This window comes from Enhydra lutris, unplaced genomic scaffold, assembly GCF_002288905.1.
Source record: "Enhydra lutris kenyoni isolate GAN:26980312 unplaced genomic scaffold, ASM228890v2 scaffoldscaffold68, whole genome shotgun sequence".
In the NCBI taxonomy this organism is placed as follows: Eukaryota; Metazoa; Chordata; class Mammalia; order Carnivora; family Mustelidae; genus Enhydra; species Enhydra lutris.
This window is the reverse complement of record NW_019154152.1, coordinates 6,464,129-6,482,320: the sequence shown is the minus strand read 5'-3', so window position 1 is coordinate 6,482,320 and position 18,192 is coordinate 6,464,129. Positions and strand designations below refer to the sequence as shown.

At 50.4% G+C, this 18,192-nt stretch overlaps 1 protein-coding gene across 6 annotated transcripts in view; it reads left to right on the top strand.

Moving 5' to 3' along the window:
• Nucleotides 1-18,192, top strand: part of LOC111159412 (PPFIA binding protein 2) — a 115,887-nt gene that overhangs the window by 68,808 nt on the left and 28,887 nt on the right. For all 6 annotated transcript variants that reach the window (XM_022521854.1, XM_022521852.1, XM_022521853.1 and 3 more), the window contains exons 6-7: nucleotides 12,049-12,141; nucleotides 16,367-16,478. In XM_022521854.1, coding sequence (XP_022377562.1) covers nucleotides 12,049-12,141; nucleotides 16,367-16,478 — 205 coding nt within the window. The remainder of the gene's footprint in view (nucleotides 1-12,048; nucleotides 12,142-16,366; nucleotides 16,479-18,192) is intronic.

The window sequence follows — 18,192 nt, the reverse complement described above, 5'->3', positions numbered from 1 at the left end:
TGTGGATGGCGGTATAGATTGAGGTATATTGAAAAACTGCAAAGTCACACAGATTGAAAGCTTATCTGGGTGAAGTGTTAGTTGAATAGACTTTGCTTCTTAAATGTAAGAAAAGGAAAGAAGGAAACTGAATTTTCTCCAGGTTTAGAGGGTTTTTGTTTTTGTTGTTGTTTTGTTTTTTTTTTAAAGATTTTATTTATTTATTTGTCAGAGAGAGAGAGAGGGAGAGAGAGCAAGCACAGGCAGACAGAATGGCAGGCAGAGGCAGAGAGAGAAGCAGGCTCCCCGATGAGCAAGGAGCCCGATGTGGGACTCGATCCCAGGACGCCGGGATCATGACCCGAGCCGAAGGCAGCTGCTTAACCAACTGAGCCACCCAGGCGTCCCTGTTGTTGTTTTGTTATTGTTATTGTTGTTGTTGTTGTTGTTTTTGCTTTTTAACCAATGTTTCAAGTTGTGTGATTACATGTGAACATACATTGAGGCTCTGGCAGCAGAATTCAGTAAACTCTGAGAAGTCTTAAAGTGTTAGAGATAACTCAAAACCACTTAAATTTAAAAAAATAAGTAAAGGTGGGGGTTATTAGGTCACACAACTTGACATGTCTAGGGTTTAAAGTCCATACCACTAGATCCAAGTGACCTCTGGGTGCCATTAAAAATCAGCTGTAGTGTATGGCTTGGTTCTGCTTTAGCCTTATTCTCAGGAGGTCTCAGGATGGCCCTCAGCAGCTCTAGGTCCTGCCAGCCAAGCAACCTGTGCAGAGAGAGAGTCTCTTTCTTAGAGGTCCAGCAAAAGCCCCCAGATTGCATCTCACCGGGCCAGTTTGGGTCACATGCCTGCTTCTGAACTGTAGGGAGCATGTGGGTGGGTGTGAATCCATCTTGGAGAGAAGGCAGAGTTAGTACCAACCTGGGACAGCTGAGTTCCTTTCTGGGGAAGACAGGGTGGAAGGAGAGCTCCTACTTCTGGGCCAAGTACAGCTAAAGCAAGCAGTCATTTTGCTGTTTGCTTTATTTTTTTCTTTTCTGAGGGATTATGTTTCAATCCAAATTCTTTGTTTTTGTGTTCCACTGGGCTATTCATGCCTGAGACAACATAGACCCTGAGCCTCTGGCCTCAGTCCTGCCAGATAACAGCCCTTCCCAGTTGCTAGTACAAACATTAGGTTTCTACGTGGAGGAATTTTTTTAGGCTGTTCCAACCTGTGATATTCCATGAACAACCACATGACTTGAAATGCACTTCTCCTTCTTAGAATTGAACATAATCCTTGCTGGTATGCTCAAAGGCTCTGCCATGATTTGCACTCCCTGGAGCCCCAGAGGCTTTAAACCCCGGGGCAGTGGGAAGTATAGTCGCCCGTTGTCATGCGCGTGGACGTGTTAGAAGGACGCGTTAGAAGGGGGCATTTAGCTAAGTCCGCCAGAAGCTGTACTTACATGAATAGGGGCAGTGCTGCTTCCCAGCCCGCACTGCTGCTGGTTTTTTCCCAGTGAATATACTTAGCCCAAGGCCTCATGGCTTGTGGTTTGGAAAGGCAGGACCTTTCTCTTTGTTTTGTTTTCTGGGGCAGCAGGATCTGAAAACTCCTCCATATAGTTCAGGCTTTATCCTCAGATTCCATTTTATGTTTCAGTGAAAATTGAAAAAGGATGCTGTGAACCAGAGCATTGCAGGCTGCTTCTTTCTGTCTGGCTCTGGTTCCTCCAGAAGCCTGTATCCCGCTGCCTCTAGAAAGGTATGGAAGTGATTCTAGATGGAAGTGATTCTAGAAACCTGAGGACTTTGGAGGTGCAGGTTTATTGTCAGATTGAGAGCATCCTGGCAGCCGGCCTTGCTTAGGAGTCTGTCAGTGAGATGTGGGTGAAAACTGGGTTTTCTGTTTACCTTTCCTCGTGAGCCTTCTGCAGTGATTCTGGGTCGTTTCAGGAGACCCAGGCTTGAATCAGTTAGGTTTACTCCTGAGAAGCAGGACTGCTGAGGAATGGCTACCATGGAAAGTAAATAACACAATTGGGAGGATGGAACATAAAAGAGCCAGAGGCAAAAGGAACCCTCTGGGTGCCACACTGTATCACAGGAAAGTCCTTCAGGAGGCATCTTCCTTGGAGCAGGAAGTCTGGTTTCCCCCAAGCCCTGGAGATGCAGGGGGGCCTGCAGCTAGATCCCTCTGTGGGATCCAGGAGGGCTGTGTGCAGTACCAGAGCACCCTGTAAAGAATGGAGCAGGGATCCAGCAGGTCCTGGAAAGCCAAGTCAGCCCAGAGCTATACACAAATATAAAGAGAACCAGAAAGAGTCTTTAGGATTTCTGGCAGAAAACAGAATGTCTTACAGCATGGGTGGTGGTGTCGTCCTTCTTCCTTCCTGTCGTTAGCACCTTGGAAGGGAGGGATTCTGATTTCTGAGCTGGGGCAACCAGAGGGATGGACTTGGAGTACAGAGCAGGGGCTAAGAAGGTGGTATTTGCTCTGGGAAGAGCTGGCATGAGCAGGAGAATTGTAGGGCTTTTATTTATTTTGATTTAGTGATTTTTATTAGCATGGGAAATATACACTCCAGCAATTAAAAAATTAAGTATTCAAAAAGGTATATGTAGCAGAAAGTCCCCTTCCATGCCCCCCAAGCCCACCGTCGGGAACCACTGTGATCCGTTTGTTTGTATTGTCTTCTCCCAGAGTGCTGCACCGATGAGCAAATTTGCAAATTTTATGTGGAGATACATATGTACACGCACATTCTCTCCCTTGTTGTACACATGCCCACTACTCTAGACCTTCTAATTTATTTATTATTTTTTAAGATTTTATTTATTTATTTGACAGAGAGCAGAAGCAGGGGGGACCAGCAGGCAGAGGGAGAGGGAGAAGCAGGCTCCCTGCTGAGCAGGGAGCCCGATGTGGGGCTCCATCCTAGGACCCTGAGATCATGACCTGAGCTGAAAGCAGAGGCTTAACTGACGGAGCCACCCAGGTGCCCCTAGTCCTTCTAATTTGGCACTCTGGGAGTTTATTTCATACCAAGTATGTTTTTCTAAAAATGTATTTATATTTATATCTGCATATTATTTCATTATCTGACTGTACCCGAATTTGTTTGGCCTGTCCTTTTTTGATGGACACGGAAGTGGTTGCCCAGCATTCATTACCACAGAAAATGCCTCTGTGAACGAGCTTGCATGTGTGTGAGGATACTGAGGTGCAGTCGCTGGGCCGAAGGCTACGTGTGCAGATAATATCTACATGGCAGATATTTCCATGTTGTCCCATGGAGCATAGAGGTTATGTTCCCATCAGTGATGTGTAAATGCCAGGCCAGTATTAAATTGAGCATGAAGCAAGAGAAAGAAGAAATACGTAAAATTGGGAGCGAGCTTAACAGGTGGGAAAGGGCTAGGGAGGACCATGATTATGGGAGGTGTCCAGTGGTTTCACATAGAAAAGAGCCGTAAAGAAGAACTTTGATGGTTAGCGAAGCAGGAGTAATAAAGCCAGCTGAGGGTATGACACACAGTGGCAATTAGAACCTCAGAAATGTCACCTGGACTTGGTGACGCAGGACCCAAGAATGGGTGCGCCCTGTGGGGGAGAAACAGACTTGTTAAGAGGGGAAGTGGCCCAGCCCTGAAAAGAGAGGATTGGAAACGTCAGTTGAAATGCTGAGCCTGAGGATGGACGCCCTGGAAAGTAAGGCATGGGTCGGTAGAGTGAGGGCAGTGTCCCAGAAGTGTTGGGGTGCACCTCACAGTCTCCCTGAGCCAAGGAGGAAGATGGGTCCACCGTGACATAGATCCCCAGACACACAGAGGCGGGCAGCAGTGTGCACAACTCCCAGAGATCTCCTCCAGCTGAACACTTAAGTACTGGGGAGGTTGGCGTTTGGTGCCCCAACCCCTTACTTGTTTCAACCCAGGGGGTGTGTGCAGTGAAAGACACTAGGAAACTGCCACCCTGGTTGTAATGTCACAGCAAAGGAGACAGTAGTGTATGAGAGCAAAGTGGGTGCCTTGAGAGAGAGAGCGGCCATCGTGCTGTGGGTCCATGACAGAGAGAGAAAACGGCGTAGCCACAAGTGCCCTGCAGGCTTTGGAAAATCAGACCTTTGAAAGTTCAGAAATACCACAGCAGATGACTCAGGAATATTGAACTTAAAAATAATGTGATTTCTGACTGTAATCTCCCAAATAATACCGATGAAAGGAGAAGCTTAGAGGCACCCTGAGAGACCCTGGTATTCAAATGGGCTTGTATAAAAGCTGGAAAGGACCAAACAGAGTGCGCCTGCCTGAGCGCCAGGAAGGGCAAGCCCCAAACAAAGGACAGTGCTGAGGATAGGGGAGAGGCTTTTTGTTAAAGTTACGTCCGGGAAATCAGAGAGAGAATGGGCTCCATTCTCCCAATGCCTCGGCCACAAAGAACTCAGGGCAACCGTCCCCAAACTGCCTGCTGTAAGTGAATTTTGAGGTATCAGGGAAATCAGGTGAGCTGCTAGCAAACTGGAAGTGAACCATTTTCTCCTTGTACCTCCCCCACCCCCACCATGCGGCAGAGAAAGTGAGCTAGGTCCTGTGAAATTTAGTCTGTCGAGGCTGGCGTTGACCCTGTGATAGTTTGTGGAAGGCAAGGATATGAAGTAGGAATGGTGTTCATTGAGAGGAAGTTCCATCCACTTGACCTCATGTGTTGGGCCGGGAATGCATCGTGTAGGATAGACCGGGTAAACGCACGCTTTGCGAGGCATTGCACACACACTACTCAGGGAGTCCTGTGGGTGAGCTGGAGGAAATAGCACGGATGCTGAGATGATAGGTAGGCAGGTGATAATAGTACCTAGAGACCATCTGTAGGAGGATTTACTGTACAGGTTGGTAGTCTTCTGCCCTCAGCCTTCCTGTATTTAGCATCTTAAATGTATAATGTGGAAGCTGATCTAGAAGGTCTTGAAGCTCTGATGATGTAAAGCCAAAGAAAAACCAACTGGATCAGCCGACACTGGGATTCATCAAAACCTGCATAGACTAGAGCGATAGCTAGGTGGGCTGAAAAGGATAAAGAGGTCAGAAGAACCTGAGTTGTGGAAAATCACTAAAGGTAGGGAAGGAAACACTTCAAGATGGAGCCAAGCAGCTTGAGGACAGGAACATGGCTCTGATTTGACCAGGAAGAGGGCCCTGAGGAAGCGAGGCGCTCCTCGTCATGGAGACAGAGCTTGTCTGCCAGGAGGCGGGGGGCAGGAATGAATGGGGTGATGAAATCGGGCAGCAGGTCTTGACTCTTCATCTGAGAGGTTTAATAATAGGGAGAACAAAAGAACGAAGAGGACAGTGAAATTCTAGAAGCTTCTATAAGAGAGACAAGCAGGTCTAAAGATAAGAGCAGGGCCAGTGCACAAGGGACTAAATAAAGATTCTGGAAAAGAGTGAGCATGCCAGGGAGTGCAGAGCTGCTGGGCATTTGTTGTCCACTATCAATGTCATGGGCCTTACCTGTGTCCCGTGACAGTTAAGTGTTTTCCATTGTTCTTCGTGTTCCTTTCTTAGGGATCGAATACTTGGCAAAGGAGAAACAGTGCAGGAAGTGAACCCACACATATGTCAGATGCCCTGCGTGTGCCAGGCCCTGTGCCAGGTGCTTCACCCAGGGCTCACTTGATTAACCCCTCACAGGAACACTCTGAGATCAACCCTCATTTCCACAGAAGTGAAACGAGTTTGCAGCCTGCATACTTGGCCTGCATCATGCCGGAGCTCATCGTGGTGTAGCCACCCATAACCGTCTGACCTCCCTTTTTGGGGAGGTAAAGACTTATTGTTACCAGGAGGGGTCACTTTTGACTCTGTCCTTGATTAACCTGCCATCCTTCCTTCTGCCCCAGGGCTCTTGGTTAGAGAGTTAAATGTAAAATTATTTTATTTAAAAAAAATTTTTTTTCTAGGTAAAAGTCCGTTTTCAAATTTTAAAAAATTTTTTAAATTTTTTATTAACATATAATGTATTATTAGCCCCAGGGGTACGGTCTGTGAATCGCCAGGTTTACATACGTCACAGCACTCACCATAGAATTTAAAAAAAATTTTTTTTAAGATTTTTATTTATTTGACAGAGAGAGATCACAAGTAGGCAGAGAGGCAGGCAGAGGGGGGGGGGAGAAGCAGGCTCCCTACTGAGCAGAGAGCCTGATGCAGAGCTTGATCCCAGGACCCTGAGATCATGACCTGAGCCGAAGGCAGAGGCTTAACCCACTGAGCCACCCAGGCGCCCCTAGATGTAAAATTTAAAAAATTGCCTCCATGCTAATGGCTTGCCAGCTGCATCTCCCTCTCTCCTTAGTCTTGCTTTTATCCATGCCTACCTTTCCTCCTCTCATGCCTCACAGTAACCATTCTAAATCTGTGCCCCTTCTGTTTCACTGCTATGTCCCTTGAGAAGGTGACCTTGCCTGCTTTACAGAGATCAAGGCCCTTGGGACGACCTCCCTCAACTTGCTGTTGCTCATGTAAAGACTGCCTGGACCCTCAACATTCCCTTTGTGCTTAGCGAATCTCCCCCACCTGGGATGCCTGTTCCAGCACTTTTCCTCCCTCTTAATTCCTTGTGTGCAGCTTCTTGGTCCTTAAAGTAGTCCTTAAAACCTACCTGCTAAGTGGTTAAAATCTCCAAAAGACTTGGAGACTTCTCAAAGAAGCATGAAAAAACTGAATGTAGACTGTCTTCTCCCCATTGAGCACCTCCCAATGGTGGCCAAGTCCATGGGCAGTAGAGACAGAGCTGGCCTATGATGCCTAGTGGCTCAGGCTAGTCAGACAGGAGGGGTTTGGAAGCACTCAGGGTCAGCCAGCTCTCAGACACAAAATCTCAGCAAGGGGTTTGGAAGCTAGTGGCACACACAGTACTGGCTAAGTCAGAGCCCAGTGTCTGTACTGGGACTGCGGATAAGAACGCAGAGGGCAGGTATGGCCCCAGCCCATTGGTGTGTGGCCCATCAGGGTGCACACAGTAACAGGGGTGCTGGGTGGAGGTCTGAGGTCCAGGGCATTGAGGCCCATAAGGGTCACCTTGATTTCTCAGCCCAATCCTCTGGCCTTGGTAGGAAAATGCCTTGTTAGAGAGATGGTCCTGGGGGAAGATAACTAGTGCTGTGTGGGGGTCATCTCAGGGGGGCTGGCTCACAGGGAGACTGGCTGGGAGGCCAGGGGGCTGCTTCTGCCACCAAGGACTGCAACACAGTCCAAATGGCATCAGCAGAGAGGAGACAGGTGCCTTAGCCTGGTGCCTTCTTAGTCCGAACTGCCACTCAGACTCCATTTCCCATCTACGCTGGGGAAGGGGATTTACAAAACAAGGTATGGATGGGAGTTTTCCTTCTTAGACACCATTGTCATTGGTGAGTATGAACAGTTTCCTTCTAACACACCTGGGCGGTTCCCACAGCACCAGTGGCAGACCCAAGTACCAGATGCCAGTGCTTAGAGTATCAATAAAGTGGGGCGGGGAGACCTAAGCTGCTTCATTGGCTGCCACCCCATCCACCCCGGTCTCTGCTCTGCTCTGTTGCCACGTGTTTCCTTAAGTCCACATCCCCGTAGCTCATAGCTTCCCCCAACCTCTTGGGTTTCTTGCTGCCACCAGCGGCACCATCATCTACCGTGTTACTCAGGCTCATGGCTCGCTTGCTCACTCCTTTACTCCCACCCGTGGGCAAGGGGGCTGGCAGAACCAGCCCCTCTACTCCCTGGCAGCCCTGTGTTTTCTGGGTGTTGGCACTTACAGCCTGTCGTGATTATTTGTGTATCTCTCCCCCCTCACCTGTGAGCCCCCCTCATTACTGTGGCCATGGGTCTTTGTCTGCACGGTGACTAGATGTCTATGGGGCGGGAGAAGGAAAGCCCCATAGAGCGCTAGCAGGTGCTATTCATCATTGAATAGGTATGAAGTCCAGGAATTGCGATTATTTTTTTCAAATTTGCCATAAAAGGCCAACATGTTCTTGAGGCTACAAAGGAGTCTGATCTGGAGTGGGAGGCGAAGGAGGAAGGTTTGGTAGAGGTGTGAGGGAGAGTTTATAGAGTCGGACATGTTAGTGTTGTAAGTGTGATGTGTGCTCATGGGGGTGGGGCACCTGTAGCGTGTGTAAGAGGGGATGGGTCTGTGCACGTGCCTGTCTCTGCTGTCGCCAGGCCCTGTGCCTCTGTGTTGACGTGCTAGGATGCCCCCGCCCCCCACTGCTGCCGTGTGGCACTGTGGAGCTGCTGGGGGTTTGTTCAAGTTATAAGACAGCCCTGGCTGTGGTGTGGGTCTCCGGGAAAATGCCATGTCTTTTGGTTCCTGTGAAGGAAGTGGGTGGTCACCCCTGGGGGCCGCCTGCTGCTCCCCATCTGCCTGCTGCCTTCTTTCTGGGCGGTTCTCACAAGGAGGAGCTTTGCATCTGAGAGCCGACTGGCCCTGAGTGTGTCTTCTCCTTTCTCTTCCTTCCTGCAGTCAGTTCTGAATGTGATCAGTGAGCTGCAGGAGCAGATGTGTAGTCTGCAGCTGGACATCCACAGGCAGATCCAGGAGCGCCTCTCACTCAGGAGGGGTGTCCCTGACAAGGTGGCGCCCGAGGATGGCACCGCCGAGCCCCCGGCCTGCAGCCAGGACTGCGCCTATTGGGAGGGGTCACCTGTAGGAACCACACCTAAGTATATCAGCATGCGTGTGCGGGCATTCCACAGGGGGAGGGGCTGGGGTTTCTCCTAACCACAGGTGCGTGCAGTGGCTTAACATGGCTCTGTTGTTACCTCTGGGCTGAGCTCTGGGACCCTCACTGAGCAGGGTCTGAGCAGGTGAGGTCCGCTCTCCAGTGGGTGGTGGCCCTCGTCTTCCTCAGGGCTAGGAGTGAGGTGTGTCAGGTGCTCTGAGGGATGGGGCAGTCACGCAACAGGAAGCCTCCGGAGTCCCTTTCCCAGGTGTGATTCAGACACTCCTGGGCTGGGAGGTTGATTAAAGTTCCATTTCATGGATTTCTTTTCTTTAAGATTTTATTTATTTATTTATTTATTTATTTATTTGAGAGAGAGAGAGAGAGAGCACGCACGCACGCACACAAGCTGGGCGTTGAAGGGGAGTCAGAGGGAGAAGCAGCCCCCCGCTGAGCAGGAAGCCTGATGCAGGGCTCAATGCCAGGACCGCAGGATCATGACTTGAGCTGAAGGCAAACGTTTAACCAACTGAGCCACCCAGGCGCCCCAGGATTTTTTTTTTTTTTTTTTAAGAAAATAACAGCATCATGAAATAATTCTTTCAAGTTTATTTTTAAACAAGTTGATCCCTAGTGAGAAAATAGAACACAAGTTTCCATTTGCTATGACAGTGAGGTCATCATCTGAATGTCTAGGAAAGGGATTTCACAAACTCTGGGCCCTGTGGGATGTATCTGACTGGTGTCCTGGACTTGGCCCCTTGTACTAATGGGACGGTGTCCTGTGTGTCCTAGCTGGGCCTGGTGATGGAAGCTGCGTGGAGATGACCTGTGCCTCAAAAGCCTGCTGTCAAAGAGGACTGGAAAGTCTGAGGGAAGGTCAGGGTCACAGTAGCCATGAGCACGGCAGAGGGTCTGCCTCAGCTCTGTAGTTAACCACAGTCCATACTCAACCGTGGAACATGTGGAAACTTTACCCAGACTCAGGCATGAGGGGAGAAGCTTGGGGGCGGGCTGGGGGGCGGTGGGTGAGGTTGGGGGGAGATTTCTTCCTACATTAAATAAATGATAAGAGGGGGGAAAAATGAGAGTCCAGATATAAGTGTGGATTTGTATAGGGAAGTGCTGAGAAGGTACTGGGTATGCCCCGTGTTGAGTGGGTCACCCACGAAGATGGCTAAAAGAGGCTAAAATTCACACCGGTGCTTATAGCCGCTGATGGGCAGCAGACAACCTAAAAGAAGAGATTGTGCCAAAGAGGTCACCAGAGCCTGGCCGCATTATGCTGTCTGTGCCCTGGTGGTGGCCTCTCAGGCAGGGCCAGAAATGTGCTCCCAGAACCATCCGCGATAAGCCACCATCCCACCAGGCGTTTAAGTCTAATGCCGCAGGTCATGGGTGCAGTGATCTTTGCCTGGAAGGCATCTTTTTTAAAAGGGCATCAACAGAGAGTTTCCTTAGATGCGAGAAAATCTTGATGAATTACCCTACAAAATTCAAGGGTAAGCGGTGTAACGTTTTGGCGGACTGTCTCAACTCCAGGCTGGTTAAATGCCGAATTGAATTTCACATGTTCGTTCATCAGGAGGTAAGACACACCTGTGTGCCGCAAGGCAGCGAAGCCGACTTGGAGTTAGCCAAGCCCCTCCCGAAGTTCACAGCGTAGGAGGAATACTAGCTGTTTGCAATCATACCAGTAAATGTCTGATTGCAGATGATGGAGGAGAGCTCCAGGGTGCCCTGTGGGAGTGTAGTAAGGGGGCCTGAAGAAGGGGGTGGTCGCCATAGCTTGGCCTCAGATCCTTGAGGATCGGTGAGAATTAACAGATGCAGACAAGAGGGATCGGTGTGTGTGAAGGGCCACGTCAAAAGGGGAACTACAAAGTGGCCAATGTGGCTATTGCCTGCCTAGGGAGAGAGGCAAGGGTAATATCAAGGGACCTGGTGCCGGGTCAGGCTGGGCAGCCTAGGAGTTTTGAGGAGCTTCGGAGTTTCGAGGGAATGCCAGGATCAGAGGCATGCTTTGATGGTATTGTTGCCCTGGATGCCGTAGGGGTCAGGGCCTTCAGGAAGGGCAGGGTGACGGAGGAGCAGGCCCTGGCGACACTGCCCGGGCTGTGGACGCGAGCTGCTAGGTCAGAGTAGTGGTGGCCAAGCTGGGGAGAAAGGAGAGACTCCTTTCCCTGGAGGTGGAATTCGCAAGGCTTGGGGTTGTCTGTGTCTCCCCATCTTGGGGGAGAGTGAGGTGCCAGGAATGGGCCCCGGGTTTCTGGCACAGGGAGTAGGTGCACGGAGATGGAGTTTCGTGGGACGCGAAAGGGGGAATGAAGTGTTCCACCCGGGCTGCGACCATCGTGAGATGCCTGCGTGGAGGTGTTGAGTAGGGAGTCTCTGAGAATCTGGAGATCAGAAAGTCTGGAAGTGAGATAGGAACCAATCAGCAGGACCAATCCACTGTTAAAGAAGCCTCGGTTTGGGACAAGGGAGCTTAGCAATGTCATCTTTGCTAAAGGGGTAGTTTAGAGAGCAAGGGCCTTGTAGTCAGAAGAAACAAACCTGACTCACCACGGGCAAGTTGTTCAATGATCCCTTCCTCACTCAGCAACCTTCAGTGGCTCCTTACTGGACAAAGAATGGCATCTGAGCTCCTTATATCCTCATCCAAAGCCTTTCCAGTAGGGCCCCACCTTATCTCTCTGGCCTCACCTCCCACTGCATGCCACCCATCCTCTGCCCCAGTCCCAACAGTGCGTCCCCTTTATCGGCCTCCTGCATCCTCCCTGTGCTGGGTTGGCTTCTCCCTCCCTCCTCTCAAGTGGACCCAGTTCCCTGCCCAGGAACCCTCCAACTGGCGCTATATTTGGCATTTGGCCTCTTAGTGTCTTCTGTCCTGCTGGTTGTCCCTTCCTCTCTGGAGCCTTCCAGGATCATACTGCCCTCTCCAGGTTCCTTGACCCCCCAGCACAGAGGGATGCTCCCACCTGGCCTGCTTCCCACTACTTTGTCCACAAGAAGCTGCCTCATTTTTGCATCTGTGTTGCTCTTGCTCCCATATCCTAGCTGTCCTCGCCCCCACACATTTGGGCATGATCTGGGTGCACTCTGCAGAGGACATGGATCAGAACAGGTTCTAAAAATAAGAACGTTTTCTCTTCCTGTGCCTAAAACTCCCTGGCTTCTGTTTTCTAATGGCCCAAACAGCTTTTCCCGGAACAGGACCATGGTTCAAGACTCGAGCTGCCGCGCAGAGCATGACGCAGGAGCTCCTGCACCTGGCATCCTGTGCATGAGCCTACCCAGGGTTGTCGATCCAGGGGCCATCGTGCTCTGTCACCATCAGAACTCTGTCTTTCCCCCTCATCCTTCCAGGAGTTACTGCAAGAGCTCAGGCACCTCAAAATCAAGGTGGAAGAATTGGAGAATGAACGGAATCAGTATGAATGGAAGCTGAAGGCCACTAAGGTACGAGGCAGTTACTGGTGCTTTTGGGGAGTGGCTGAGGGCCATTGGGGAGGGTCTGTGTTCGGGCTCAGGGTTTGCAATAGCCTGAGCTGGAAACACGCAGATTGACCCTTCTGTGCGCCCACGCAGACAGAAGATCCAGAACGCTATTTTCAAAGGGAAAGCCCCCTGGGATTAGGCGCTGCTGGAGCAGCTGAGTCTCCTTCCTCTTGCTGTGTCCTGTAGCACCCTAGGCTGACGTGGGACCGGGAAGGGGCTGTGAGCAAGTGAGAAGTCTTAAGGTAGATGAACGCCAATGTTAATAGGGGCTGCATTGTTTTAAATGTAGCAGTCCCTTTAATGATGTTTTTAAATAATGTTTTTAAAATAGGCATGCTGTGTTTTTAGCTTCAAATGCATATTTTACCTATATAAATATACTTTGACTGTTGTTCTAACTAAATCATGTTGCTGTTGAACTAGGGAGCTCGGCTACCCTGGGGGGCGGGGGAAGGGAAAAGACCTGGAGCGGCATTCCTGGGTAAGGGAGCTTCTGAACGCACTCTCTATTTCACTACGGTCTCTGCAGCGCCACCCAGAGGTGTTAGCCAGATTGACATGTTTACTTCTTACTAGGGTTTTTAAAAATCCTTAAGAATTTTCTTCACTTCTAGTTTGTAATTTTATTTTTTTCTATAAGTTAACTTTTAATGATTATAAAAAAGTACTTATTATAGGGGCTTTTTTAAAAAAAATTTTATTTATTTATTTGACAGAGACACAGCAAGAGAGGGAACACAAGTGGGGGAGTGGGAGAGGGAGAAGCAGGCTTCCCACTGAGCAGGGAGCCCAATTTGGGGCTTGATCCCAGGACCCTGGGATCATGACCTGAGCCGAAGTTAGACACTTAACAACTGAGCCACCCAGGTGCCCCTTATAGGGGCTTTTTAAGCCATAAAAAAACAAATAAAGATCACTCCCCACCCCACCCCCCAGCCCTAGGAGCTACCATTTGTAATATTTAGTTCTAGGAATTTATCTTTTGGGAGGTCTCTCTCTCTCTTTCTGTCTCAGTTTCTAGTATTGACCACTTATATACAATGTATGTCATGCTGTTAGAACTCTGAATGTGATATTGATGTCTGTATAATATGTTGTATGAAATTATTTTCTTCACCATTGTATGGATGAGAAGGCCGAGGCACAGAGCAGTTAAGGAACTTTCCCAACATCTTACCAAGTCAGCAGCAACCGTAGGCAATCCGAACCTGCTTATCTATAGCCTGTTTTTATCTAAGGGGACCTTTGTGTGTATGGTGCTTCAGTCATTTTCTCAAAGATCCCAGAACCTATTGTCACAGGGCTCCACTCAGGCGAGTCCTGTCTCAGGGAAGCCTCCAGAGTTGTACATACCACCTATTATAAGACCAAATAACTCTTTTTCGGTCACCTAAGCTCTTTGCCTTGGCATATAACCCTTTGAGATACGATGGGTTATTTGGTAACTCCTAGGTTTGGGTACTTCCTGCAGGCCAGAAGGCATCAAGTCCTTTGCCCACCTTTTCTCGTTTGATCTATGAAATAAGGTAGTGAGGTCTGTGGATTCACTATCCTCATTTTAGTGGTAAGAAAGCCAAGGCCCAGAGAGGCCAAGGTGAGGTTCCGATCTGGAACTGTGTCTTTGCAAAAACCATGCTCTCTTCCCTATAAAATCTTGATTCCCTACAGTAAAAACCCGTATTCTTCTTGAAAGTTCTCTTCAGTTTTCTGCATATAATGTGTCAGTCCCTGTAGGCCATTCATTTTCCAGTGCAGCAGCAGCAGGGCCTGCTCCCTGGGTTTAATGAGGCCGCGTACCTGAAGGGAGCTGGGATACCCCCCCTCCCAGCGCCAATGTGTGTGCCTTTGCCTTGGACCTCTTGCCACACAGCTGCAGCCTCAGTGGCTGTGGCAGGAACGTCCTTTGCCCTTGTGGTCAGGTAGAGAGCCTGTGGGCTGTGGTAGACTAGGGTTCCCAGCCGTGGGGACACTTGTCATTTCTGGCCCATTCTGTGGAATTTGACACAAGGGAGGTTTGGCCCAGGCACTTAGTCTGTAGGGTTTTCAGTAGGTGACCTCACCCAGAGGCAGGCCTCAGAGAGAAGAGACCTCCCTGTGCCAGGTGCTGGGCTCTGCCTCCATGGGCTCACGCCACTGACATACGTGGCTCCTGCAGACAAGCACTGGGCATCCAGATTGCTGACAGAGACCAGCTCTCACTCCGACTGCAGAGAAAGGGGAAAATGGCTGTAGGAGGTACAAGAGAGGTTAGGAGACTATCTCCTAAGAATAGTATAGTCCTTGTAGAAGTGAGAGGAGTTTGGACTGCAGGTCTCAAGGCTAAGGTTTTTGGAAGCCATGGACGTTAGTAGTGGTCAGCCATGGGCATTGAGGCCCTCAGTGAGCCAGGGAAAGCTATGGGTCTCAGCAAGCAGTTTGACATAGCGAGGCTTGGCTGTCTGGCCTCTGCGGGTCAATACCACAGAGCAGAGGGGCAGTGCTCCACAGGACAATTTCAAGTAAGGAGATCCTCTCCCTTGCTGCCTCCTTGTTCTCTACATGGTCATCTCTTTCCCTTTTGGGGGATATCAGGGAAGGTTTATTCAGGGACCCTGAGGTGGGCGCGGGGAGCCCTCACCCCGTAATAGCGGCCTTCACTGTGCTGTTAACTCCAAAGCACGCAGGCCACAGTGGATAGCAGCTGGCTCGGGAGTGGGTGGGGTTTATGTCCCGGGTACCGGTCCTGGTGTCTCCCCAGAAGCACCACGCAGGGATATTACTTCCTCCCATGGTTTCCTGTGAGGAGCGAGTGAGGCCTGACGTGAGTAGTCAGCAAGCATGGAGGCCCAGGCAGAGTGGGTGCTCTGCCAGTGTGTCCTGAGACTGAACGCAGGCCTGTGGGGCAGAGGAGCCACCAGAAGGCTCAGGGCTCATCTGGTTCCTTGAAATTGTTTGAAGGTTAACTCCAGCCCCTGTGGGAAAGGACAGCCCATTCCATGACCTTGAGGCATGACAGGGATGTGACTGGGCTCCCCCCAGGGAGAGATAGCCAGAGGACTGGGCTCCACTCTGTGTTGACTGGCTCTAGAGTTAGTCCTCACCCTCTTTCTTTGTCTAGTTTGGTGCTCAGAGAACTAGCTGGTTATCCACAGGGGAAGGATTACGATGAGAGGAGCCACAGTGGCAGCATTTATTGAGCACTTACTGTCTACCAAGCATGAGGCTAAGTTGTCCGTGACTATTATCTTACTTAATCCTCACCACTGCCCTATGAAGTAAATGCTGTTTTCCCCATTTCATACATGAGGCAAGACTCGGAAAGGTTAACTTTCCTAAAGTCACCCAAGTAGGAAATGAGAGAATCCAGGTTTGGCTCCAAAGCCAGTGTGCCCCGTGGGATGGGACTGACACCATTCTGATCTTCTCATGAGTATGGGAACATGTGAATAATCACACTTACTGTTATGTGTGAAATTTAACCTGCTCTGCTTAGTAGAGATGTGGGAACTGCCCAGTACAACAGTCCATGTACATGTGGGTCTGAATGTGTGTATGCGGCATTGTGGCTGTGCTTACCAGCTTTATTTGCCACAGTGTGTCTGCTCGGTGCACCTGAGTGCTTGTATGTGTGGACACGTACTTGAGCGTGTGTGGGTTCCTGGAGCCTGGGCAGAGGCCGTGGCTATGCCTGAAGGGTGGGAAAGTACTTCCAGGAGGAACCCTTGGCTTACTCTTTGTCTACCAATAGTGGTTTGATTTCCACTGTACTTCCTGGATGAGCTGGGAAAATGGAATCTGTGTGTACTTATCACAGTGGTGTATATCCATGGCTTTGTGTGACTCTCTGGGGAGAAGGAAGACCACAGCCAGAAGGAAACTGTCCATCAGCAGCTCTCCCATGGCACACCATCCCAGCTTATCAGGCCTCCATGGTGACTGGGCCACCTGGTCAGGTGGAAGGATACAGGAGACCAGCCCGAGCTGTAGGCATGGCCAAATGGGCCCGGAAGAATGAGTTCAGTGGGCAGAGCGCCCCCTTGTGGAGAAAGCAGTTAAGCGCCCCTAACTGCTCACCTCTGCCACTTCTGTCCCTGACTGCCCGGCAGGCTGTAGGACCCATTGGTCCTGGGCGGTGAGAGACTTGAGGCACTCCATCACAGTCTGGTCGTCCCTCTGAGTTCCCAGGGACCCTCTGTTGCTCTTTCAGGCTGAGGTGGCCCAGCTGCAAGAGCAGGTGGCCCTGAAGGCTGCCGAAATCGAGCGTCTGCACAGCCAGCTCTCCCGGACTGCGGCCCTCCACAGTGACCATGCAGAGAAAGGTAACCGCTGGACGGTGATAGGACGTGCTTGCCCCTGGGCCCCGGGCACGTGTGTCTGTGAGTGGGGGTGTGTGTGTGTGCCTGTGTGAGTAGGCTTGCTGTGTGTGCCTGCATGCATGCAAACATGTCTGAGCGAACAAATGAGCGTGCGGGTGAACGGGCCTGTAAAGCACAGCTCTGTTGTGGACTCACGGCCGTGAACTTCTCATGTGTAGTATGATCACGAAGCTCTGTGCAGCCCCCCTGGAGCTCTTCCTTCACTTGACTGGAAGGACTTCCTTTGTGTCCTCCCCCCAGGGGAGACTAGTGATTCAGTCACTTGTAGATGCCTGCCTGATACTCATACCAGGCCCTGAGGGCACAGAAACAAAGCAGTTAATTCTCATCCTATAGATCTCAACTCACTGTTAACCCTCAGACCTATTCTGGCCACCGTACCTTAACAAAGTGCGCCCCCACGCCCAGTCCAATTTTTCTCTAACTTCCATCCTAGCACTTAAATGTATCAGGGCTGCACTGGTGGAAGTCCTGTGGTGAAGACTGTGGTCCTCGCTGTGGGGCCAGGTCTGTGTCTGTTCTCTTTAAGACTGGATTCACAGAGCTGCACACAGCATTCAGCCCTGGTAGGCTCCTCAGAAATCCTGAGTGAGTGGAAGCGTGGTGAGTGGACCATGATAAGTTCAAGTCCGCTGTAAAACGAGAGGGTGAATCCTCAGATCCTCTTATTCACGCCTATTGAGTGTTTACAGCTGTTCACCTGGAGTACAGAATGATCACACACCTCCTGACTTCTCCTCCCACCACCAGGCTGCAGAGTGATGCTGGACGAGGTCCGGTAGCCTTGGGGATTGGCCCCACTGCTGGGTCCCTGGTCAGCCTTAGCACAGCTGAGCCTGGGTCCCTGGCTGGGGTGGGGAAGCCACGCAGCCCTGAAGCCAAGACTCGGGCTGGAGAAGAAAATTTGCGACCCATATGTTCATCCCTCCCCCAGCCTTTCTCAGTCTCTTCTCAAGTCTTTGAGCATGCCCCCTACCTGCCAAGGCTCGGGGTGGAGGCTGTGGGGCCCCCTAAGATATCCTAGCTTCTCTGCGATACTTGACCTGCATAGAATGCTGAGCCCTGACTTGAGGCCAGGCAGCCTTCCCCCGCCACCCTATGCTTCTCTGCAGTCCAGGCCTTCTAGTCCATCATCAGGTAACTCTTAGAGCTGGTCCTTTTGTCATTTGCTGCACAGGTTGGGTTCTGCCCAAATCACTGAGGTTTGCCAGTCTTCATATGGGGATTACCGCCCTCCTCCCACAAGTGGAGCTGCAGAGTTGGTCTTCAGCTGCCAAGAGCCTAAGATAGTGAGCAGGCACTGTCTACTTTCCTCTGAAAATAAATCCCTATGACTATGTACACAAAGCCCATAAATTTACTCGTCCTGTTCTTGTTGCAAGTGGGATGCCTGTACTTTAGTTCCCTCGTCTCCTTGCTTTGCTTACATAGTTGTCCCTGTTCCTTTTGCAGTGATCAGTTTAGGAGTGGGGACAGGTCCTTGTTTTGGAACTCCCAACTATGTGACAATCCCTAGGCCTAAATATTTAGCAGAGAGACCTCTGGCTCCTTTAGGCACTGTCCTTTGGCTCTCCAGACTGGTTGGGGAAGAAATCAAGAGTCCCTGTTAGGCCCAGAGGGAGAGCAGGCCGTGGGTGCTCCATACAGAGGCACACTG